The sequence below is a fragment of the Ascaphus truei genome, chromosome 2 (assembly GCF_040206685.1).
Source record: "Ascaphus truei isolate aAscTru1 chromosome 2, aAscTru1.hap1, whole genome shotgun sequence".
Classification (NCBI taxonomy): domain Eukaryota; kingdom Metazoa; phylum Chordata; class Amphibia; order Anura; family Ascaphidae; genus Ascaphus; species Ascaphus truei.
The window spans coordinates 20,772,942-20,798,889 of NC_134484.1; the positions used below are offsets into that span (position 1 = coordinate 20,772,942).

General features: G+C 42.2%; 1 protein-coding gene across 19 annotated transcripts in view; it reads left to right on the top strand.

Moving 5' to 3' along the window:
* The window catches only part of PTK2 (protein tyrosine kinase 2), a 338,626-nt gene that overhangs the window by 233,330 nt on the left and 79,348 nt on the right, over positions 1 to 25,948 (top strand). For 7 of the 19 annotated variants that reach the window (XM_075581727.1, XM_075581721.1, XM_075581682.1 and 4 more), the window contains 7 exons: positions 2,147 to 2,177; positions 4,925 to 4,977; positions 12,975 to 13,058; positions 16,890 to 16,907; positions 21,036 to 21,092; positions 23,463 to 23,498; positions 25,207 to 25,304. In XM_075581727.1, the coding sequence (XP_075437842.1) occupies positions 2,147 to 2,177; positions 4,925 to 4,977; positions 12,975 to 13,058; positions 16,890 to 16,907; positions 21,036 to 21,092; positions 23,463 to 23,498; positions 25,207 to 25,304 (377 nt within the window). Of the gene's footprint in view, positions 1 to 2,146; positions 2,178 to 4,924; positions 4,978 to 7,135; positions 7,973 to 12,974; positions 13,059 to 16,889; positions 16,908 to 21,035; positions 21,093 to 23,462; positions 23,499 to 25,206; positions 25,305 to 25,948 lie in introns of those variants that run through there. The other 12 variants (XM_075581653.1, XM_075581674.1, XM_075581694.1 and 9 more) reach the window with 9 other exon arrangements.

Genomic DNA, 25,948 nt, shown 5'->3' on the forward strand with positions numbered 1-25,948 from the left:
TCATACACATACCCCTTATTTCAGGGGCTCAAATGTAATTGGACAAATTAACACAATCATAAATACATTTTTCATTTTTAATACTTTGTCGAGAATCCTTTGCAGGCAATGACTGATTGAAGTCTGGAACGCAAGGACATCACCAAATGTTGAGTTTCCTCCTTTGTGATGCTTTGTCAGACCTTTACTGCAGCTGTCTTCAGTTGTTGTTTGTTCGTGGGTCTTTCTGCCTTAAGTTTTGTCTTCAGCACGTGAAATGCATGCTCAATCAGGTTGAGATCAGGTGATTGACTCGGCCATTGCAGAATATTCCACTTCTTTGCCTTAAAAATCTCCTGGGTTGCTTTCGCAGTATGTTTTGGGTCATTGTCCATCTGTAAAGTGAAGCGCCGTCCAATCAACTTCGCTGAATCGGAGCAGACAATATATCCCTATACACTTCAGAATTCATCCGGCTGCTTCTGTCACATCATCAATAAACACTAGTGACCCAGTGCCATTGGAAGCCATGCATGCCCATGCCATCACACTGCCTCCACTGTGTTTTACAGGTGATGTGGTAAGCTTCGGATCATGAGCCATTCCAAGCCTTCTCCATACTTTTTTCTTCCCATCATTCTGGTACAGGTTGATCTTAGTTTCATCTGTCCAAAGAATGTGTTTCCCGAAATGGGCTGGCTTTTTTAGATATTGTTTGGCAAAGTCTAATCTGGCCTTTCTATTCTTGAGGTTTATGAATGGTTTGCACCTTGTGGTGAACCCTCTGTATTTGCTCTCGTAAAGTCTTCTCTTTATAGCAAACTTGGATAATGATAAGCCTACCTCCTGGAGAGTGTTCTTCACTTGGCTGGGGTTTTTCTTTAAAATGGAAAGGATCCTACAATCATTCACCACTGTTGTCTTCCGTGGACGTCCAGGCCTTTTTGTGTTGCAGAGCCCACAGTGCGTTCTTTTTTACTCAGAATATACCAAACGGTTGATTTGGCCACTCCTAATGTTCCTGCTATCTCTCTGATGGATTTTCTTTTTTTTGCAGCCTAAGGATGCCCTGTTTCACTTGCATTGAGAGCTTCTTTGACCGCAAGTTGTGGGTTCACAGCAACAACTTCCAAATGTGAATGCCACACCTGGAATCAACTCCAGACCTTTTACCTGCTTAATTGATGATGAAATAACAAAGGAATAGCCCACGCCTGTCCCTGAAACAGCTTTTGAGTCAATTGTCCAATTACTTTTGGTACCTTGAAAAAGAGGGGGCTACATATTAAAGAGATGTAATTCCTAAACCCTTCCTCCAATTTGGATGTGAATACCCTCAAATTAAAGCTGATAGACTGCACTTTAAGCCCATATTCATTATTTAACTGTAACTTGAATTTATTTTGGTACACAGCCGAAATAACAAAACTTGTATCAGTGTCCAATTATTTCCAGACCTAACTGTGTGTGTGTGTGTGTGTGTGTGTGTGTGTGTATATATATATATATATACATACACACACACACACACACACACACACACACACACATATATATATATATATATATATATATATATATATATATATATATATATATATATATATATATATATATATATATATATATTAGTATAGTATAGGTGCACTTCACTAAAGTAAATGCTTAGCTGCCTGGGTGCCAACTTCCACAAAATGATAGTACAGGTATCAACATAACATATCAGCGCTTCTGCTTGAGAGGCTCTGCAGTGAGCTGAAACATTGATCTGTTCTAATAAACTTTTTTGTATTTTTGTACGAAGACTTGGTGTGCCTGTTTTATACCACATACACACACACACACACACACACGCACGCACAAGGTTTATCATTTCCAATAGTACACACTACATTCATACCTGTGTCCATTTGAAGATCACAGGGTTACACAGAATGGGAATGACAATGTATTGAAGTCACTGGCTACTGCAAACCAATCTCACCCGCATGTTCTATGTGACAGCTCCTTAGTGCTGGGACTCCCCCAGTGTGTCTGATTTGCATACATTAAAAATTCAAATCTGTACTGTTAACATTTTGTCTCTAAACTGTTTTTCCCGTTTACGTTTTATGTGAAATGTTAGAATAAAACATTTATTTTCTTTTTTTCTTTTTTTTTATTGCAGAAAGCGAGAGAGCTTTACCATCCATACCAAAGTAAGTATTCCGTTCATCACTGGAATGAATGCCATAATCTGTTTGCGACAAACACAACCTGTGACAATCTTCCAATAAGTGAAAGAAGATGTGCTTCCTAACTTAAAGGGAAAGTGGGGAACAGCAAAGATGTTAAACTAAGACCGACATACTGTAAAGCAGAGCATAAGCTACTTCTGAAAAATGTTGTACTACAGTATGCATTGCAAGCCTTTTCATCAGCCATTAAATGGAGTTGATAAACATTTAGTTGTTTTTGCTATAGGGACAATATAATCACGTGATTACATGTTACACCACATGGCAGTGTTTTATAAATAGCATGCAACATGAACATGCAGCTAACTTCCCTTGCAATAAAATTTGGAAGTCCATTTAGAAAATCCTGAAGTTTGTGGTCTTCACAGATCACCTGTCCCTCATCAGCCTGAACACATGGATTGAACAAAGTCCCCTCTATCCATCGCAGAGTTCAAGTCTCAAAACTTCTGAGCATTTGTTCTGAACATTTTTGTTACTGCAGTACTTGACCCATTGATCATATTCTTACATGCATTGCCAGACCTAATGTAATAGAATCGTTTTCTGCATTTGCTGCAGAAATATTAAATATTGATTTTTATTTTGTTTACAAGCTGATGCCATGTTTTCTTATGACATTTTGAACTTTGTGTGTCCAAGACTTTTTAGGATCACTGACAGTCTCCAGCAGAGTGGGTCCACAGTTCTGTTGTGTATATTTTACCTTAGTCCATAGTGAAAGCGGCACAGTATTGCTGACACATTTCACCTAGCAATTCTAAGTGATCCCACCCATGCATTGATTTAGCCTCCCAATGAAAGTCTACTGATTTCATTAAATCCACGTTCCACTCACGTGGTCTAACAATTATTTTTACTTAAATTAAAAACATTTGTTACTTTTCTGAAAGAATATTTAGGGGGGGGGGGGAGAAACATGGTGGTATTAATAATGTTAAAACTACTTTCTAGCTCGTCCATAGTCACTAAAACTTAAGGACTTCTACATTCTTTCCTTGGAGATGAACACGTGAACTGAAATCGCTTACCAGGGTAGATACACTGGCATTAATCTTATTCCCAAGTTTGTACTGGGATAAAAAAAAACACACAAGTGACAATGGTCAAATTTACTAGTTACCTTTATGAAATCCTTAACAAAAGCAATGTTTCTCCACATCATGTTTGATGGTTGTTTTAGAATGATAGTTTCAGGCCTTTTATTTACAAAGCTGTTAAGCAACAGTATGAAATTAAAAATAGTGGAAAAGCTGTTACATGACCGAGAGACATGTACGATCCTGTCTGATTTATTTATACTGGGGTTTTTTCCCTGTTTAAAACATTAAATGAATAAGTGGTGAATAATGAGATTTTTTTTTTTTTTTTTTTTCAAATCTATTTTGCTCATCACTTCTGGCTTGTTGAAAATATTTCACTGCATCCTACTGCAACATTGAAGGTTATTCACTGACATTTTGATGCTTGCCTCAGTCCATGAATGCAGGGGTTAAGCTGTGTGCAGTCCATGTAATCATACAGTATGTCAGTAACACCTTGTGACATTTTAGCAGATGACCCAAGAGATCATTAAGGACAACAGAAAGATTGCATCTGTCTCCAGATCAGATTTCTGTTCTTCTGTGGATCAGTGCAATGGTTACACCAAACCATGTTTTTTTTTTTTTAACTGTACAGCCATGGGGTAAGGGTTAATCCTAGCTAAACCACATGTATATTATTAGAATTTACCCTTATTTGTTTCCCTTTGCATTGCTACTTAAAATGAAGTCATTATCATACCAATCTGATCTCTGAGCCCTGTGTGACTATTAGATTTGTATGATATGGGTAGTAAATGCCTTTTCATGTAAGTGACCAATAATGTAAGTTTTTATAGTTCAAACACTTGTGCTATATCCGTTCTATTCGTAGCACTGTCGTGTATACAAAGAAGGAATACGTGCCATTAGTTCATTCTCACTATAAATGCTCGTTTTATTTTGGGATTCCCTCAGATCTGTACCAAAAATATCCAAATAACTATGAACTACTTGCTGCGTTCTTCCCATGTGATTTTTATTAACTACACAAAAACGCTAAATGTAACAAGCTGTGAATGGGGAGAGATGTATGATTTAATTGAGATTAATAACATTCTTGTCTCGCTCGGTAACCGTTACAAGAGCGCGTAGAACCCAATGCTCAGATTTGTACTTAACATTAAAGGAGCTTCATTAAAATCCAGTGTGTTCTGTACTGTACTGTATGTTGGGATAACCCACCCTTGTTAAAAGAAACCTTTTTGATTCACAAGAAAATACTGGAGCATATTTAAAGAAAATGAATTCTTCTCCTGGGCTAACTTTTTGTGATAACATTAAATATTAAGGACAATATCATTCTTCTATTTCCACCACTTTTAAGTTAACTTGTTTTTCCCAGTAAGAAGCGTTAGACAAATGTTATAAATAACGTTGCTGAAAAGTGTGTTTAGTAACCTCATCCGGTTAGGGTTTATCACTTGTGAATGCCTCTCACAGCCCCACGGGAGGAGTTGGAGTGGAATTTTCCTCCTCTTGTCAGTGCCCTCCCTCACCCCCCTGTGTTGGTAGAAAATGGATTAGTCCTGCTAATTACAGAAGGTAGCCTGTTAGAATGAATACACAGTCTCTCTGAGCCTGAAGAATGTACACCATTCACAGATTCCAACCTCTTTATTACAGGCTGGCTAACAACGAGAAGCATGGAGTAAGGACGCATGCAGTCTCCGTGTCAGGTAAGAAACCCTGAAGGGGAGATGTTTGTTACAGTCTCCGAAATGCAGTAAATAGTTTGTTTAATGGGAGTATATATGATGGAATGCGTACAGATCCATCCCACTATTAGTATTTATCTAGCACCGGCCATGTACTTGGTTATCTATAGCGTTCTTACTGACATTTTACATGGCTGTAGAATGGCCGTAAAGCCCCTGGGTAAAAACACCAGACAAGAACATAAAGTAGGGTAAGAGTCCTCGCAGGGCAGAGCTTACTGAAGCCTCCTTATAGAGCATTTGCTTGGGGATGTGCGACTTGTTACTGGGGTTACATGTTGTTCAGATGTCAGAAGAAAACTTTGCCTCCTTATTTATTTTTTTTACTTTTCAGTTATTCTTTGCACTATTTTTTTTCTAATGTAATAACTGTTTGTTACATTTTTGTTACCCTGCTATACAACTGCCTACTGAATCACGGTGCTTAATACATACTGCCTGCCCTTATTTTCAGTCAATAAGGTATATTCCCCAAAACTAATTGCTATTATCACACTTTAATGACCTGTTCTAAGTGATCATGCCTATCGCAGAATATAGGATATATCTCCCAGGAGTTCTCCATTTATGTTGGGAGCTAATTGAAAGATGACAATCGCACTGCAAAGCAATCCTGAGCTATACGATCTTAGCTGCACATTTTCTGTGTTCTTTTGCAGACACAGTAGCTTTTTTGCACTTTGCGTATTATTCTTCAAATAAAAATAAAACACAGGATTCAATGCGATAGGCAACTAAAAATCTTAATGTTTGCTGTGTATGTGGAAATGCTGGTCATACATGTGTAACTTTAATTCACGTTACTTCACAGCTCTCTTTGCATGTTACGGATTTGTCTAATCCTGTTTTAGACACCCATTGTAAATTATAACTGAATTTGATTTTCCTACAAAGGACTGGGGAACGTTAAGGATTATATTCCCTTGGCACATTGCTATATATGTTGCCTGTAGTGTGATGCAGGTATGCCCTATAACGAAAGCAAAATGTTCCATTTCAGGCTGGGGGCTTTATTCTATATCAGCCGAAGCGCCTTCAATGCGAATTTCGGCCGAGAAAGGCCTGATCTGCCACTTTCCCTGATCTAGAATAAGTACCTTCAACTTTTAAGCGGCATTTCACTTTAGAATCCCTATTTAAATTAAGCCGAATACAATAATGTGCAAATATACATATATATCTGACGCTGCTGCTTTACAGCCAACAAGGGTTAATATTGGAGGGATGATACTCCCAGTCCAGAAGGTTTCTCAACACGGCTATTGCCCAGAAAGTGGGGCAGCTGTGGGTGATGCCCCCCAGAACTGCAGAATGCTGGCATTTATCTGACATTCATCTGACATATAGCGAAGATCTGCAGATAAAAAGGCATTTATAGGGAGGAGACAGCTGGATCATTCTTTAGCCTGTAGCCACAAAGAAGCATACATTTGGAGCGATGCGTCTTGTTTTCCTCGACACTTGACATTTTGACTAGTAAAATTAAAAGCACTAGCCCGATGTAATTACAAAACCAAAATCACTGTTTGCAGATATCCATTTCGATTACTCGCACACATTTGAATGCTTCAATGATTGGGGTGGGGACCTGTATAGCAATGTTAAGGAGCCCAGCTATCTCTGAAAGGGCTTGAAGTTCACTTATTACTCACGAGTACATTGTACAGTTAAAGCGGCAGTTGCTGAAATGCGGTATTTGTAGCTCCAGGGACCTTTGGTTCCCAGTGCAGACCAATAATAATAGCGTGTTCCAGTTCCCTCCAGGGGAGACAAAATGGTGGTTACATTCTTATGTCACACGGGCCAATAGGAAGCCGCAACTGCATCCAATATGTATCATGTGAGGGATTTATAAAGCAGAAAGTAGCATCGATACTTTTACCAGGAAGTATGTCGGAAACTGGGCTGTCCCAAGGGCCGAAAATAATGCATTCTGCTCCGGAGGACCAACGGGTTCCCCTGCTGTAAAAAAAAAAAAAATAGGATGGGGGGGGGGGGGGGGAGGTGGAAGGGTTTTACGGGAGCTGCTGCTCTAACATTTTGATGTTCTTAAAGTTAAGGTTCATTCTATGCTGTAGTTCAATGTAAACATGGGTGTTGAAATACCTTTTTATTTCAGATCAATATTAATGCAACATTTTTGGCTGTGTAAAGTGCTGCCATGGCTTCATATCACCCCCCCTTTATAACCGTATCATGTATGTTTTAACTAATGGAGTATGAAAAATAAAGAATACGTTGCCCACCAAACAATAGAATACACCGCTGAGATACTCCTACCAGTACTCCTAATGCCAGGGAACACCCCCAGCCTTCCTTCGCTTTGTACATGCCGAACCCCAATTCCCAAAAAAACGAATGTGAACCGACGTACCGGCTGCCTATGCAGACAGGAGAATGGCAGGCACAGGCTGCATGGACCGGCTAAACCTCGCTTCACCTCTCGGCTTGGATACATTTTGTTTTTTGGAAAATCCGAAGTGCCTTAATTCTACTTCTTTCTTGGAATCTCCTAACTAAAGCGACATATAATGTGCTGGGTTCTGTTGTGCGCTTACTAGTTCAGCCTTGGGGCTTGAATCTGAACACGTAATATTCAATGGTTCCAACATATGACAGAGTGCTTTCACTGTGTTGCAAACTACAACGTGTGTTGCAAAGGGGGACTTCTATTTAATGCACTTGGAAGATCCGGTGTGTGTTCTTCCACCTGGCGGCAAAGAGATTAGTCGGGGGTATTATGTTACTGGCTATTACAAATGTACCTCCTTGTTAGAATTGACAAAAGTTTTACTTTGTGAGATATAAAGCTCCCCGGAGCGACCATTGTTGACAGCTCTTAGAAAACGAGCAAATGGCCTTTGCGGTGGCACTCTTCGTGACGGCCTTTGCGGTGGCACTTTTTGTGACGGCCTTTGCGGTGGCACTTTTTGTGACGTACTTTAGGGCACGGAATGGGTTAAGTAAAATAAACGCGGGGGGGAGGGGCAAAAGTCAATCAGTGCAGGCTGCTGCAATTGTGTTTCGGATTTATTCTGACTTTACACATGTACAATGTTTCCCAACTGTCTACACTATAATTTTATCTCATGTTGGTCAATAAATCTGTATCACAATATAAAGGTGCAATCCAGCATAGCCGGCAATTCAATTCAACAATCTAGTTGGCTTCCTTATACTAATATAACTGTGCTAACAGCAAAGATGTTGCTTATATTCTTTCTCGCTAAATGAATTACAGACAGAATTCCTTAGGGCGGGGGTCCCCTACATTTTTGTACTCACGGGTGCACTTCAGAGTTAAGGAGAGAGTGTCGGGACCAACCAAATAACACACACACAAAATACACTTACCTTGGGGGGAGGCCTCCAGCAAGAGAGAGAGGCACTCAACAGCTGTCGGCGACACTGCGGCAAGCTACTCACTGACAGCTGGCAAGCTAACTGTAGCTCACGATCGACGTGTAGGAGATCCCTGATCTACGCCTCATCTACTCTTTTGCCCCACCTCCCCCTCCCTCACGCCCCCATCGCCCCCACCTCTCTCCCCCTCACGTCCCCACCTCTCTCCCCCTCACGCCCCCACCTCTCTCCCCCCTCACGCCCCCACCTCTCTCCCCCTCACGCCCCCACCTCTCTCCCCCCTCACGCCCCCACCTCTTTCCCCCCTCACGCCCCCCCCTGACGCCCCCACCTCACGCCCCCACCTCTCTCCCCCTCACGCCCCCACCTCTCTCCCCCTCACGCCCCCACCTCTCTCCCCCTCACGCCCCCACCTCCCTCACAAACCCCACCTCTTTCCCTCCCTCACTCCCCCACCTCTTTCCCTCCCTCATGCCCCCACCTCTTTCCCTCCCTCACACACCCACCTCTTTCCCTCCCCCATGCCCCATTTCTCTCCTTCCCTCACGCCTCCACTTCTCTCCCTCACCCTCCCCTACTGCCCTCCCTCATGTCCCCGCCTCTCCCTTCTGCCCCTCGCTCCTGCCCCCGCCTCTCCCTCCCTCTCCCGCCCCCGCCTCTCTTGCCGCCGCCTCTACCTCCTTCACCCCTTCATCATGCCCTCACACCCCAGCCTCACCCTCCCTCACGCCCCCTCCTCTCCCTCCCTCATGCCCTCTCCCTCCCTCACACCCCTCCTTTCTCTTTCCTTCTTTCACGCCCCCTCCTCTCTGCCTCGTTCACGCCCCCTCCTCTCTCTTCCTCTTTCACGCCCCCTCCTCTCTCTCCCTCTTTCACGCCCCCTCCTCTTTCACGCCCCCTCCTCTCTCTCGCCCTCTTTCACGCCCCCACCCTCCCTCTCTCTCTCCGCCCCCTCTTCTATCTCTCTCTCTCCGCCCCCTCTTCTCTCTCTCTCTCTCTCTCCGCCCCCTCTTCTCTCTCTCTCCGCCCCCTCTTCTCTCTCTCGCTCTCTCTCCGCCCCCTCTTATTTCTCTCTCTCTCTCTCCGCCCCGCTTCTCTCTCTCTCTCTCCGCCCCCTCTCTCTCTCTCTCTCTCTCCGCCTCCTCTTCTCTCCCCCAATACACATAACCCCTCCTACCATTCACATAACTCCCATACCACACACACACACTTCTTACCCGGAGGCCAACTTCAGGGATGGGGCTTAAACCGGAGGCCAGGCCCGCTGCAAGGACGTGGTGGGAAAGAGAGGCCCGGCCCGCTGCAGGGGGAAGAGCAGTTGTCCCGGCTCTCCCCCCTGTTGGGCACCGCATTAGGGACGCTTGTCTTAGAGGCTTATTTTATATGCAGCCTCCTACCTCTCGAACCTCAGACTTTCTATTTGTAAGATAAAAAAGTCCACATTTTATTGGTATTCTTCCTAAAATCTCTCTCATGCATATTTTCAGCACGTACCAGGCAAGTAATTTTTTACTCTTATCCCACTGTGTCCATATCAGAGATCCCATAAAGATAAGGAGAGGGGATGATCGGGGTGGTCCGAACTTAAAAAATGATTGAATACATTTGTATGTGTCAGATTTGGGTACAAAAGGCATTAACCACTCAGATGTAACATTAAACATGTCACTGCCATTAGTTCCCTTTAGATCCGTCTTAATAGGACAAACCCTTCTAGGATCAAACTTCTCCAAGGACCAATAGGGCTACCATAACTTTTCACTAGGATGTACCCTAAAAATGTTTCAAGGAACCAATGTAGAACAGATACGTGCTGAAGCAAGGGAATGAATGCTATGTACAGATGTGATTATGCTCAGTGAGCAAATGTTGGACTCGAATTCCTTACACCCATTCTGACACCTAACTGAGAAGTTCTTCATCACAAGACCGTTCATGTGAGGGTTTGTTGTCCCAGCGGCTGGTATTCAGTTTTTTACTAATCAAACATTACAAGAAATCCGGCACACTTTATTCACTTATAAATATATATGTACACACACACAGCTCTTATGGCCTAAATGTGACTTCTTAAATTATCTTAAATCCGCTGTATGCTGCAGCATCGAAATGGTTAAAGGCTCATTGCCCAAGGACAAATAGTAATTTCTCCGTGTTTCTGTAGTGTTGGGGATAGTACAGAGCACTCTCTGTTTTGTGACCCCTGGCTTCCAAACTGGGAACGTCTGGTTTATGCTTTTAGTCTGAAAGGATTTCTTGTGTCTGAGTTTCATTCCTAGCTTCCATTTTTTTTAATTATTTTTTTTTTTTAATTATTTATTTTTTTTGTACATTTTACGGGAAAAAGGTGGTTGTGTCCCGCAGTGCAAAGCTGGAGTTTGACACTGTGTTTGTCAGATGAATTCAGAAGTGTGTTCTGAGGATCAAAGCCGCTTAGAAATATTGCAAAGAAAAACATAATTTTTTTTTTAATGACACTAACGAGTAGATGGTAATTTGTTAAAACATTTGAATAGACAATGTAAGTGTTTTAAAAAAAAAAAAAACCTGAGCCACTGGTTCCTTGTAACTGCAGCTCCATTCTGCCCTAACCACACTGGTGTTATGGGGGTTAAAAGTAGGAAATTGAGAAAAAAATCCCACGAGTATTTTGACGTTTTAGTTGTTGGGGTTTGTAAAGAGGACGTTTAGCCTGGGTTTTATTAACCTAATGCAGGGGTGGCCTGCTCCAGTCCTCAAGGGCCTCCAACAGGTCAGGTTTTCAGGATACTGCGCCTCTGATTGAGCCACCTGTGCTGAAGCAGGGATATCATGAAGACCTGTTGGTGGCCCTTGAGGACTGGCATTGGCCACCCCTACCCCAATGACTCCTCATTGTTTTAACCTACGAAGCCAGTCCCTGTAGTTTACCTTGGTGCTGATATATCTTCTAATGCTGCTGAAGAGAAGTATTGAAGCACGGTTTTCATGGAAAGCTTTAGGACAATCACTGCAGCGCTGTAATCATTGCATCGTTTCCTCAGTAAGGTAGTGACCATGAAATACCTTAAATAAGAGCAGAATATTGTGTGTTTCGTGATATGTGGTCTGGTGTTATTCAGCTTGGGACCATCAGCAATACATTGAATTATCAAAGATTTGTGCAGATTGTGATATCCTTTTAATGAATCAGCAGTAATGTCCCTTTTTATAGATGACATTTTTCACAAGTCACTTCCTCAGAATTGCTGACAAACTTTGAGTAGAACTGTGAATTTCAAAATGGCTGTTAGAAAAGGTGTTATTGAAACATATGTTGCTTAATTGGACTGCATATTTTACTGATATGTACATATGTGAGGTTTAAGGATTATTCATGTATAAATTAGATATGTAAAATACACAAGAAGAGAAACATAATGTTTTAAAATCCTGTCGGATGCACAAGCTTAATGCTGAGAAGTAATTGGTGGCTTTTGCTGGTTTAACAGAAGATTTGCTGTGGTAAGTTGGAGTGGTGTATATCTTCTCTTTGGGTGGCCTTTACATGGTAGAGAACCGAATATTATAAGTTGTTTGTATTCCATTTTTATCCTCCTAAGGCTGCGCTCATAGTGTCGGCGACAGCAACATCGCGTCAAAGCAAATGCATTGTTGCCGATGCTTATAGTGGGCGCGACAGCGCTACCAAAAATCTGGTAGTCAGTGGTATTTGATTTTTGAAGAGACGGTCTCCACATGTGACCGGCTATAAGCCAATCAGGGAGCTTCTCCGCCCATCTGCCTTCCCTCTTGCTGACGTTACTGGCCTTGTAACCAGCGACGTCTCCCAAACATTAATTATAACTTTCGCAATGGCGACGGGTGACGTCATCGGTCACGTCACCAGCTGTATACACTGGCGACACACTTTATTCGAGCTCGGCTAGTCCCACGAATTCGGGTATACCCGGGTGTATTGAGGTTTGTGACTGTTTTCTGCCCGAGTGCATTGAGGTATTTTCCAAGCAGGGATTGAAGCATTTTATTCCCGCTGGCTGCAATACTGCACAGTATATATATATATACTGCATTACAAGTCATGAATTTATGCCATCTGGTAGACACGCGAAGCATTGCAGCCTATTAAATCCTAATCATTATCATTTAACAGATCAGCCGCCCGTCAGCCAGGCATGAACCCAGGCTGGGAAGGCAAACACAACGGGGCTTGTCAGAGGTGAGGAGTGGCGCATTCCAGGTATCTGCCAGGTACATACTGGGTATTTGCTCGAATAAAGTGTGTCGGTGCAGTACGCGCAGCCTAACGTACTTCAGTGTGAAGCCCCATAGCTTTTTTTTGGTAGGGGTTTTGAAAATGAATATTAATGACACATTAAAGGTGGATCAGAGCTTGTAGAGCTCTAGCATGTGTGTTAATGCCCTTGAAGAGCGTTAACCCCTTCAGCTTTATCTGCACTGTTGCACATTATAGGTGCTCCAGCACTGGGGGGAGGGGCGTCTCTTGTCCCCATGTTTTCATTAAATGGACGTTGCATATAAATATTTGTGTTGCCGAGTTTTAACTCTGTGATCCTCATTTCCCTCTCTCTCTCCTGTCTTGCTTGTTTATAAAGGTGCCTCTCACTGTCCGCCTAGAGCACAGAAACCTAAGCGCTTTCTTCCTTTCGTCATCTGTTCCCAAGAGTCACCATCTAAGGGTACTGCACTGCTGCTTGTCCTGGATGCCTAACCCCTGCACACTCGCTGCTTGTTCACTGGTGTATGTTGGCATCTGATATACAGTAGTCCATGAATGACAAAGTATTGTTTTCTTGAACTGCGCTTTCGTAGCAGCTGTCCACACACACCGTCCACTTCCTCTGCCAGTTCAAAAGTCACCTTTGTGTGTAATGAGGAATAACTTTGTTGCAGAGGTGCAGCCATATCGGCGTTATTGCTAGAAATGAGGAGGACAGGTTATAAATACATAGATTTATTCATGCGTACGTTATAAACCTGTTCCTAAATGTGTTTTATTTTTGCGAAGAAATAAAATAGGGTAGGGGTGAACAACTCGGTCATCAAGAGCTACCAACAGGCCAGGTGTTCATGATATCCCTGCTTCTGCACAGGTGGCTTTGACTGATCCGCTGATTGAGCCACCTGTGCTGAAGCAGGGATATCTTTAAAACCTGACTTGTTGGTGGCCCTTGAGGACTGGAGTTGGCCACGCCTGCTAGATAGTGCTGGGTCCTGTGAGCAACACGTAACAATCTTAGTCTAACACCCTCTGGTATTTTGGCTGCTCTATCGCTTCATTTTCTGTTCCTTATTGCATGGCATGTTCAGTGGGTGCTACATTCGCAAAAAGGTCCTAACCTAAGTTTGCTTATCATTCATGGCTTTGCAATAAAAGTGGCATTTTACTGCGTGTTGCTGTGCCCTCGGTGCTCACTTTCTAAGTAGTATATTTTTTTAATCTGTATATACAAGATGCAAGTGGGTGCAATAGATGTGGGGTGCTCAACTCCAGTCCTCAAGCCTCCCCAACAGGTCAGGTTTTCAGGATATCCCTGCTTCAGCAAAGGAGGCTCAGAGACTGAGCCACCTGTGCTGAAGCAGGTATATCCTGAAAACCTGACCTGTTGGGGAGGCTTGAGGACTGGAGTTGAGCACCTCTGGAATAGACCATGGATAATGCAAGTGAATAAAAGTTCCTCTTAAATCTGTAATCCTGCATCATTAATGTTGGTTTTATGTCCATACTAAATCTCTTTGACCGTAGAATACAAACCATTAGTTGCTTTATCAAAAAAGTCAGAAAATTCCTATGACACAAAGAGAAATGAGTGGAGTGTGCCTGACTAAAATGCGCTCACAAATATGACTTTGTGTAATTCATAATACGTATGCGAACTCTGGTACCCCTCCTGGCTAATTCTTCCTTCTTCAGAGACCTCCGCTCTCCTATCTCCAAGTATTCCCAAAGAAAAGGATCAGGTGGGTAGCGTAACATTGTTTGTCATGTAAAAATGGTTAAAAATCAACTCGTAGCACTCACAATAAGAGGCAATCAGCATGTATATCTATAGCACTGGAGCCGTGCGTGTACTCTCGCCACGCTGTGCCGGTGCCTGTGTGTTTGAGCACTTCCGGGTCGTACAGTATGACGTCTCGTGTCTCGGCCCGTCTCCTTGTGTCTTGGTACCCTAGGCGTTTTGCTGTGGTTTCGTCAAGGGTGGCAGTCTGCTATTCATCTTTCCCCTCTGTACCCTCAATTGTAACTTGAATATTAATCTTTTGTAAACTTGATGACAATTTGTGCTGTTTTGTGATTGTCACCATATTTAATGTTAACATTGAGCTTGTCCCTAAATCCATAATAAATATTGCAAATGAACAAATAGATATACAAATGAGCGAGACAAAGTGAAATCTATATACAAATTATATACATTGTATAAATAGCTAATATAAATGGTGACGGTCAACAAAAGCACCAAATAACTGTGTGTGTGTGTGTGTGTGTGTGTGTGTGTGTATCATAACTGTTAAAGAATAAAGGTAGACAACTACAGTATATATGCAAAGTATCTAAAATACAATGAACCGATTAAATAAATACACAAAATGAATATAATATACAGTGTGAGATGTGATAGAAATAAGAATACTTAATATAAATGTAGAACAACAATGACACTTACAGTATATAGTAATAAATAATCTAAAAATTGTAATATCTTGTATAATAAATATGGAGCTAAGGAGGACACTGTAATGAAAATAAAAATAAATGTAAACGTGTGGAAATTAATGTTGAAGAAAAAGAATCCTAATAATTAGACAATGTAGATCTAAGAAAAGACCTATATCGTACTAAAAGGGGATGGGAAGGGGTAAAGGAAACCTAAAGTGTGTAACGATTAACCCAGATCTGTCTATATTAAGTCCAAGTAGTGGGAGGACTTAATGCGCTGACCCAGAATGTTTCTTCTTGTGAATCAGCACTCGCCCGATCACGACCCCTTCCAGTGATCTGTACATCTCCTATAACATGTGTCCCCAAACCTTATATTGCGATATTATCTGATATTATTGTTTTTAGTTTTCTCATAGTCATACCTAGATTTTCATTATTATTATTTTTTATACATCGGAATTCTAATAAGTAAATCACATAGCCACTATTAAAGAAACTACAGTTTTTAATATTCTATATTTTATTATCATTGGCGTTTGATCTGCATTCTGTCCCACACTTCTGTTTAATCCCATTATGTTTAGAACCGTTTCATTGAAACCATTTGTAAATAACAGAAAACAAAACCTTTTGCTGCGGAGGACTTGGAAGAGTTAGCCAGGAAGGGTTCCTGAGTTTGCTTAAGTATTGTGAATGAATGACACACAGATACTGTACATGTTTGTGATCGCATTCACTCCTTTTCAGTTGAGCACAGTTATTCAGACACACTGCACTATACTGTATTTTTCTTTTTGCGTCATAGGGATTTTTGGACTTGCGCAGTGCTCGGGGTGTGAGTACATTCAATTAAAGGCGGCAGGGAAAGCGTTATTCCACATGCTGTATTCTTTCACATTATTACTACATTGGGGTTGGCACGGTCTCTTTTATACCGCGGTTCAATATTAGTTGCTTTATAGCTGCTTTGAATGTGTTTGCTGCCAGTATGCAGACTCCATCAATGTGAACTCTATCTCTGTTCAAGGAGTAGCAATAAAAGGATGAATAACTCTCCAAATCGTTTTGTTAAGATAATTAGAAGATCTTATGTTTATTGCCACATGAGATTTATACAAACTGTGCAGGTAATTTTTCTCCAAGTTCATGTTCATTATGCACATTTTTGGTTTAAATACCAGTATTTTTTATATTCGTGTGTCTTGTATTTATGCCATTGAGTTAAATTACAAAGATGTCCTTCAATCCAATTATCTGCCCTTTGTTTCATGCTGGTTATCTCTGTGCCCTGGTACAAATGTATAGTCCCGGAAAATCTCCCTGCATTTCTCCTTCTGGGAATGCTTGCACTAATACTCTGTGTGTATGTGTGTATACCCATATGTATTTGTATCTGTACACTGCAAATGGTGATTTGTAATCAATTCAGCTTGATACTAAATTAAACCAAATACCTATTGATCTATATGAACATGTGTATAAAGTAAGAGGTGCGCAATGCCGCAAGTGACGCACTGAGATGACAATTGCCAAGTAAATCTAGGTCGTATTACAGAGCAGAGTCCTTCCTCTGTTAGTGAAGCATTACGACTCTTATTGACACTGGGGTGGTCACAGGGAATATGGAAGCTCCCGGGAGCCCTGACTTACATGCCTGCCTTCTGTTTTCAGGCATATGGTGCATTTCATATCTTCCAAATTACCAGCCACATAAATAAACTAGACTCATGAGGTCTTCGGTCGTTTCCATAGTATTGTTTCCATGTGTGCTTATTTCTTTGACTTGCTATGTTCCGATGTCCTCATTTTCTTCTCTTTCTCCTTGCATGCTACCTGGATCCTGCAGAGGAATTTAGTGGGGACGGTAATATCTGTGTTTTGATCCTTTGTTTTCCGAATGTTTGTGTGACTGATTTCCACCACTAACAAGAAGGGAGCCTCTCTCTTTTGAGAACATACATTCACTAATAATCCAGCTACAAGCCATGTTATCACGATATTGTGCAACAACCAGTATGCCCCAAACCATTTAGTGCTGCTGTATCCAATGCACCTAAGGCACAGAACAAGTTCTCATTTGAGCTGGGTACATCCAAATCTTTCGTCCTACTAACAGATGTATCATACAGATGTTGGAGATGTCCTCAGTATGCCTGGGACATGTACTCGTTTCTAAAAGTCACTCGCACAGTGTGGAGATTCCATTCAAAACATGTCTGTGAAAATACAGACTATGGGCCCTATGCAGAGAGCAGGGAAAAAAAATTTGGAGATGGCAAGAAATTTGACATGTAATGGCGTGATTTTATATCCATATGCAGAAAGGTCCGAAAACTGCATTTAAAATCATGCATGAATATGGAGAGTTTCAACCGGCGAGATGCGCGCTGTTGAAACGCATTTGAAAAAAAGCGCGTTTTTTTTTTTCTTGTTCCTCTCGCCGGTGAGCTCCAGCTTCCTGCCAACTTTTGTTGGCGGAGCTAATTGTAGAATATCTCGCCATTTTAATGGCGCGAACAGCCGCTAGATGGCGATCGTGCCTTTCTGCATACGGCCCTTTTCAAAACTGCCGAGATTTTGGTTCTCGCCACCCGCCCGGCGAGTTTTACTAAAAAAAAAAAAAAAAAAAAATGGCGCTTTTTACTGAACTCGCCATTTTGTTACTTAGTATTGCCATATTTCCCTAAAAAATGCCGAAATTTCCATTAGCGCTGCTCTCTGCATAGGCCCCTAAGTGTACGTGATTTTAGCACAGTTGTGTGCAAGAGGTATTCTAATGCTTATCAAAGTCCTTTAACGGTGCAGTGAACTATGTCCCATTCTGAGCAGTATGTGATAAAGCCGTACAGGGCTATGGAGAATATCAAACATGCTTTCCTTAAAAGGTTAACACAACTGTGCAGCAGTTTCTCATAATACAGTATTAGCCAGCAAGAACATGGTGTAAACTAGTTACTTCAGTTTGAATAAATCTTTAGGCTCCTTTTCAGATTTACCTTGTTCACCTTCACACAAGAGGAAAATAGTAAGCCGGCTTCTGCCCTGTGGTGAAACATTCTCGATTGAATAATACATGCCATTTGTGTACACATTCTACAGACCTAGTGATGGAGGGCTTAGGGCCTTATTCTGTATACTCTGGAGCGGCCGTTCGGACCGATTTGTTTTAAAATGCAAATCCCTATTGACTTCAACTGGAATTTCAGGGTGGAAATGTCCCGAATGGCTGCTTCAGACAATATCGAATAAGGCGCTTAATATCAATTTGACAGTCAAAGAAAACCACATCCTTCTCTATTTGCCATTGTTCTATTTTTAGGAAGTCTTAGGCCTCGGGCATGGTCAGCGCTTAGGCGCTGACCCGTGCTGAGGCGCGTTGCTGCTCGGCACTGAGCTCCTGCAGCCGCAATGAGAGCGGCTTTAGCAGGGGCTCGCGCACACTTCCGCAAGCGTGCGTAAGCGTGTGTCTTATGAAAATGTTAAATTTTCGCGCTCGTGGGAGCGCAGGGCCGGTCACGTGAGCGGTTCGCCCAATGAGGGCGAACCAGCTCCGTGACGTCACTGGCCCACCCCCCGACACGCCCCCGGACGGCGCGCTAACCAAGGCCAGGGAAAGCACCCGCTTTCCCTCAGCCTCAGCGCGCCTCCGCATGGGCTTAGTCACCATGGACTCAGCCTTAAATGGATAAAATAAATGAGCGTTTTAAATGGTTGGGTTACATGGTAGATGAGGCTGAAAAGAGACACACATGTCCATGTTCAACCCAAAGCAAATCCAGACCACAGACACCTGGAGATATGTGGTGGTGAGACTTTCCTAGAATACGTTCTCTAGTACATTGGGTAAAGTCCCTGTACTGAGTGAATATTTAACATGAATGCCTGCAACGCATGGTTTTAAATAGTCATAGGGTTATTTGACTTTATCCCTAACAGATATTGGGGCCTATTCATTAAACTCTGATATTGTCGATATAAAATTGTTGGAAATGGCATGCAGTTTGACATGATACACAACTGGCATTTTTACCGTCTGCATTAAGAATGATGTGTACGTAACAATTGCATGGTCTGGCATCTCATTCGCTTGAGTTTCTCACCCCATTTGCTGCAGTAATGGCCAGAAACTGATATTCACAAATCTCACCTCCCTCGGGTAGGCGAGAAAGGGATTTTGCTGGAGGAGAGAGACTAATTTTGGAGAGAGCCCATTGACTTTTACACCCCCAAATAAATTCCGCTATTTGCCACATGGAGAGACACCTGTGAAAATTTCTGAAATACCTGGGAAATTTGCTATACTTCTATAATTAAAATATATTTTGCATATTTAAACTAGCATATCTCCCAGGGCTCTCCCCCACTCTTCCCCCTTTCTGTCTCTCTCTGTCTTCCGCAAAAGCCCTATTTAGCCTACCTGAGCGTTACAAGATTTTTGGATGTGATTTTTCAGGCAATCGCAGCTTAATGAATAGCCCGTGAATATATAATTTGGCAAGTTTGCCTCATTTCCGTATAAAATCTGCACGTTGCACTGGAAAACTGTAAATGTCCTAAAGTGTGAGGAAAGAGAGATGATTTATTTCCAAATCAAAGCAAGTCCCTGTCTGGGTAATAAGTCTTGGTAGCCAGGGCTTTAAAACAGAAAATACTGTTTTTTGACTTGGAGAAAAAAATAATAATAATAATAATAATAATGTGTATTTAAATACATTTTAGTTCGTGGATCTACATCATAAATTTTTTGTTTGTTTTAGTTTTTTTTTTGTTTTTACATGATCATTAAGATGAATGGGGGAGTCTGTTCTAGCCACATGCCTCACACAGAGTCCAGATTCAGGACAGGCTGAAAACCATGTATAACATAACTACAGTATATACTGGAGGTTTAATTATGCATTGCTTTTCAATGGCACATGCTATGCTGTACAGTATTTGCTTTTTAAACATAGCATAGTTGTTTTATGTGGGGGGAATTAAAATGTAAATTGCACTTCAATGGCAAGTTCTTCCGCAGGGCAATTATAGATGGTAATATACAGTTCACAAGTATTTTTGCCCTCTTTTTATTAGTTATTTTTATTTCAGTGCCTTAAAGTTTATTTTAATGATTGACCAGTCTTACCGCATGAATATTACTCCAGTGACTCAACTCTATTCTAGTTGTACATTCTCAAATAAACAGAGTTCCAAATAGAATATGTAACAAGTGGGGGGGAAACTATTGGCAATAAATCCACCCCACACTGTGTCCAAACTAACGTAATAGTTGTATTTGCACTTGAATCACTGATTGCAAATAATTTATTGTGGAAATTGCTGCCCCAGTGGAGTGCCACACTGTATTTCACCAATGTAAGGAATGTATTGGAATAGAGAATATAATGTCCTTTATGCTGTTATCTTATCACCGGTGTTTAGATTGGCGTTTTCAATTTAAGTCCAGTCGGCCAATTAGCCAATTACCGGGAGAAAGAGGCAAACTGATGCCTCGTTCTAACCCTCTGCCCCGCATCTTATTTCCCTTCCTCCTACGTTTCATTTCTGCTAGATCAAGGGGGACCAGGGTGTTTGAGAAGCATGAGAGATTTTACCAAGGAGTGATGGAGACAGGGGAAAACTGATGGGTAGACGCAGAGCAAACAGAGAACTTCCAAAGAGCCAATTCATAACTTCCATGCCCAAAGCATAATATTTGTATAACCGTGAAAGAGCTAGTGTATATCTGTACAAAATCACTAACTGTGCTAGGTTGGCACATTAGCAAATATCTCCATTGGCCAATCTGTCGCTGTAGACTCGTGGTCAAATTTGCATCCTGTTTGTACGATTTTCTTTTTTCTAGTCCAAATATTTGTTCAGACTTGGTTAGGCTGTTTCCTAAGCATTGCTGCATGTTCCAAAAGCCGAGTAAAGGTTACGTCTTGATGAGACTTGTTGAGATGTGGAACCGCGATCGACGAGTGATTTTTGTATTTCTTTTTATTTCCAGAAACCGATGACTATGCGGAGATAATAGATGAAGAAGATACTTATACCATGCCCTCCAGTAAGTATTTAGCATTTAGGTGTATGCATTGGGTGTTGCGCTTATATACAGTCAATGGAAAGCTCTTTCTTTATGTGCCATTGTTATAGTTTTAGGAAGTCTTAGATGCAGGAATACATTATACGTTTACTTCATTTTAAATGCTGGAGTTCTGAAGATGTGGTGGGGAGGCTTTTCTAGAAGCTATTTTCTAGTACGTTGGGTAAAGTATTAACTGCAGACCTCAAGGGCCACCAACAGGTCAGGTTTTAAGGATATCCCTACTTCAGCACAGGTGGCTCAATCAGTGACTCAGACTGAGCCACCTGTGCTGAAGCAGGAATATCCCTAATACTTGACCTGTTGGTGACCCCCGAGGACTGGGGTTGACCACCCCTGCCTTAGTGTCTTAGAACATATGTTTGTAATGTAGATTTTTGGTCAAACAATTCCCAGAAGCCTTTTACTAATGTAAAGCAATTACATTTCAGAAAGCTGCTTTCTCGGTTATCAGACATGGCAGATTTCTATTTGCCAAGCTTCTGACATTTGAAAATAGTTTACGTTACAAAGAATGGCCCCCGAATAATGTTAAGACGATGTGAGAACAGCTACAGCGTTGAAATGTAAGAATTGTCTGTTTTTTGGGTCATTGCCACCTTTAACGCAGACTATTCTTTGTATGTCATTACATGACAAATAATATCACATTTTCTCTTAAGAGTAATGACTTGACTTAAGACCTTACATAGACAAGGTTGTTTCCCAAGTACTGACCCTGCTAAGTCTTCTGAAGATAGGGTCCACTGTAGATAAAGTTTAAAATGTAATTTGTGATGTAATAACAGTGAGTTATAGGATCATGTAACCCATAATTGACCTTTGCTTGTACAACATAAGGTGCAAGAATAAAAAGGAAAGAACTTATCAATGTAATTGACGTGACCATCCTTGACCTATTTGGTGCTTGAGAATGCCACCACATTCCTGAGATCAGGACCACATGATGGCTTGGGTAGACACGCATCCCTGATTGTACAATATTCCTCTCAGAGAGCCGTGAATATTATCTAACAAGAAACGATGTGATGAGGTTAGGAAACATCCATGGTAACCTCAGACTGCACTAGGCTACAGGGAGACATCCATTTTTACCTCCCAGACACTTAGGGGCTGATTCGATAAGTGAAGAAGAGGCCGATCGGCACATATAGAATCAGCCCCATAATATTTCAAACACACATCTCCAGAACGGGGCCTTGATTCTAAAAACAGTGAGAGGTGCAAGAAGAGATATCTTAAATTAAGTAAAGAAAACAAATGGGGATCAGTGTAAACTGCTGCTTTAACCCTTTCACTGCTGGGGAAACTGGCAGCGGTCTTCCAGATCTCAACGATGTGATCACGGGAAGACCCTTCAGGACCTTAACATAAGTGGAGGAGATTGAAGCAGTGAACGCAATCTCCACCTCAAATACAAGCCTTAGTAAAATGGGTTCACTGGGTACCTACAGTTATGGCCCCCATGATGTGCATGGTACGTCATAGGGCACTCAAAGGTTTAAATGGGCAATCCTCCAAGGGACTGAAGTGTACAAACTGTCAGTAAGGCCAGGACCCTGCTGGCGGCTACTGCAGCGCCCGCTGTGGCGGACGCTGCAGAGACAAGAGCCGCCCCTCAATGGGGCCAGGCCCGCTGCGAGGGGAGGGCGCTGCGCGTTGAGTTTTTCCAGCCTGCAAGAAAATTGGGAGGGGAACTAACGAGGAAGCGCTAGGCCACGCCCCTCGACGGGTCAGCCAATGAGGGCGAACCTGCCGGGGTGACGTCACGGCCGTGCCCCCGTCACTCCCCCCCTATCTTTCCCCCTGCAGCTCTCTGCAGACCGGGAAATTCGGCTACGCGTGCCGCCAGCCTCGCAGGCGGTGTAGCGCAGGCACTGGGGCCGCAGCCCAACATATTTGTGTTTGATGCATTTTCTGCTGAAACCTGACATGCATTTGTACTTAATTTCCAGGGTAATAAAAGGGGAAATTTTGCTTTTAGATATGTTTAAGGAAGTTAATTCAGATGGTTAAATTATTTACCAAATCTTGTTTTTTTGACTGGCTATGTGGGATTTCACAGATTACAATGATGTCTTGTACTTGAATTAGTCAGCAGTAACAACCGTTACTTTGTAACCTTCTTCTTACATCCTACCCACTGTAGTCTTGTTTTGCACCTTTATCTGAACCTTTTAACCCTCTGGTTTTGAGGGGACCTGTAATGGAAAGCGAAGCATTTGTGCCCCCTCTACGTTAGGAAGAATGCATGTCATTTTGTTGCGATTAAATTCAATTTCCATTTTGTAAACAAAGTTTGTTTTTATTCCTTTTCTAAATGCCAATCAGAAAGCTATGGATTAGATGAAGGTAACAGGTCTTTATGTAAGCCTATTCATTTTGCCTGCTGCTTGTGGTGTGATGCTGTGCTTTTTTATTTTACCCCCACCCCCTCTTTTTCGCCTTCCTTTTTGCAACGGTTATTAATTGATGCAAATAGAAATAAGTCTGTATACTTGTACAACACTTTAAAGAGGCATATATCAGAGCTCAACTTAATTCCTTCAGACACATCTACATTGTGGTCGCTTTTCTACATGCACACAGAAATTACTTTGGTCTCTTGTATTTTAGATTCCAATATCATCAAACCTATTAATAACTTGTGGGGGAACTTTACACTTTCACAATTAAACAATGTAAACGGAAAAGTTTAGTCGTGAGACTCTGTTAACGTCGAAGACACTGGTACTAAATAGTTGCGAGGTGAGCGCCAAATCGGTGAGGGAGGGCGAGCGCCAAATCAGCGAGGGAGGCGAGCGCCAAATCAGCGAGGGAGGCGAGCACCAAATCAGCGAGGGAGGCGAGCGCCAAATCAGTGAGGGAGGGCGAGCGCCAGATCAGTGAGGGAGGGCGAGCGCCCAATCAGTGAGGGAGGGCGAGCGCCAAATCAGTGAGGGAGGGCGAGCGCCAGATCAGTGAGGGAGGGCGAGCGCCAAATGTGAGGGTCGATATGTTCTCTTAGGTGCAATTGTAACTTATTGTATATTCTTAGCCGTTTTTAGTTTCAGTTTATGATAAATATCCGATAATCCTGTTGGCAATTACTTAATGGCTATACGAGATTGATCCAAGGAGGATCAAAGAGTCCCATATATATATATATATATTGGTCCATCAGATAATGGACCAATGCAGTGCTACACACAACCTTATCAATACGCATTGAGTGCAGTATTTGGGGACTCTTTGATCCTCCTTGGATTAATCTGGCATAGCCGTATTCATTCTCCTATGCACCTTGCGTTTTACTTTGGTTACCTACTTTTTAGGACTACACTAATGGTGAGCGGTCCGATCAATCTTATTGTGGCAACTACTTAACACCAAACCACCACCTAACCCCCCCAGTAGATCTGTAACAATACATTAACGCAATCCCCATAGTATACCCGGGCTATACCTTTATCATTGAGGGTAATAATGTTTTTATGAAACCTTTTATTTTACGTTTATTCCTATGGAAATGGCCAAATTGTGGAATAACATGTCCCTGTTCCAACAGAAGTTTGTAAACTAGATCACTTTTTTCCGTTCACATCATTCCCAACTCTATTGCCGTAAGACGCCCTCCTCTTTAAAGTGTTGGAAATCTCGTGTAAATGGAGGTGTGGTAATTCCATACAATACAGGACTCCGGCATACAAAGCGCCTCCGTTCCTGTGTCTTCCTCTCATTTTCATGTCCTCCCGGCATGTTCCATTTCAGGGGTTTATAATGACTAATGATACGTTATAAACCAAGTCTCTGTACTGGTATTCTTTTGACAAGCCATGCAATGATGTTCTCTTGATATTTGCACTTTTAATGTTAGTGTTGCAGTTTGGTTATGTATACTTGGTTAAGAGGATTTTACGGTGTTTGTCATTTATAAAAGCATTGTGTGCTATAAATATAAATTCCTTAACCGTAAGATGTCAGCTGTGTGAGTGGGTTTTGCTACGAGTTTCACGTCTTGTGTGTGTTTTTTTATTTCCGAGCCGCCTTGCCCTCTAGCAGCTGTTTATGGTTGATATGGATTTTAATTTTCCAGCTGGCGATTATGAGATCCAGAGAGACCGAATTGAGTTGGGGAGATGCATTGGTGAAGGGCAATTTGGAGATGTACATCAAGGAGTTTACATGAGCCCGGTGAGTACTGTGAATTGAATTACTTAACCCCTTTCCTGGTGACACGTGTCATCATGAGGGGAATTAAAGATGGATCCAGAGAGCGGAAAGGGGAAGATAAGGAACAGTTATCAGTAAAGAGCAGGATCCATTAGACCAGCGGTGTGCAAACTGGGGGTTAGGAGGGGCGAGATGTTTCTGGAGGGGGGCGCGGTGTTTACAAAGGCCCTGCACTGAGAGCGCGAGGCCTCGGTAAACTTAATTACCAGGCTCTCGTGGTGTCAAATGACGCCCGTTGCCATGGAGACGTGACTTCAAATGACGCCGTGGTTAACGGGACGTGACGTCACATGACCCCGCAGCGTAATTTGACGCATCATTAGACGGGAGAGGAGGGCGCAGGTGCGGGGAGTTTGCGCACCGCTGCATTAGATGATGCCAATGGAGGTTAGAGAGAAGGCCAAATGCCTAGAACACAGATGGATCCTCAATATGACGTACAACTAGGACCAGTGAAACCTATGAAGAGCTCAAGGATTCTACCAACAAAGAATTGCACTAGTAGTGCATATACCCTTGGCATATAAAATATAACTTTTATTGATATAAAATAAAGGGTGGCGACAAAAACAGTGAATAGTGACAATTGCGAAAGTATAGCGAGT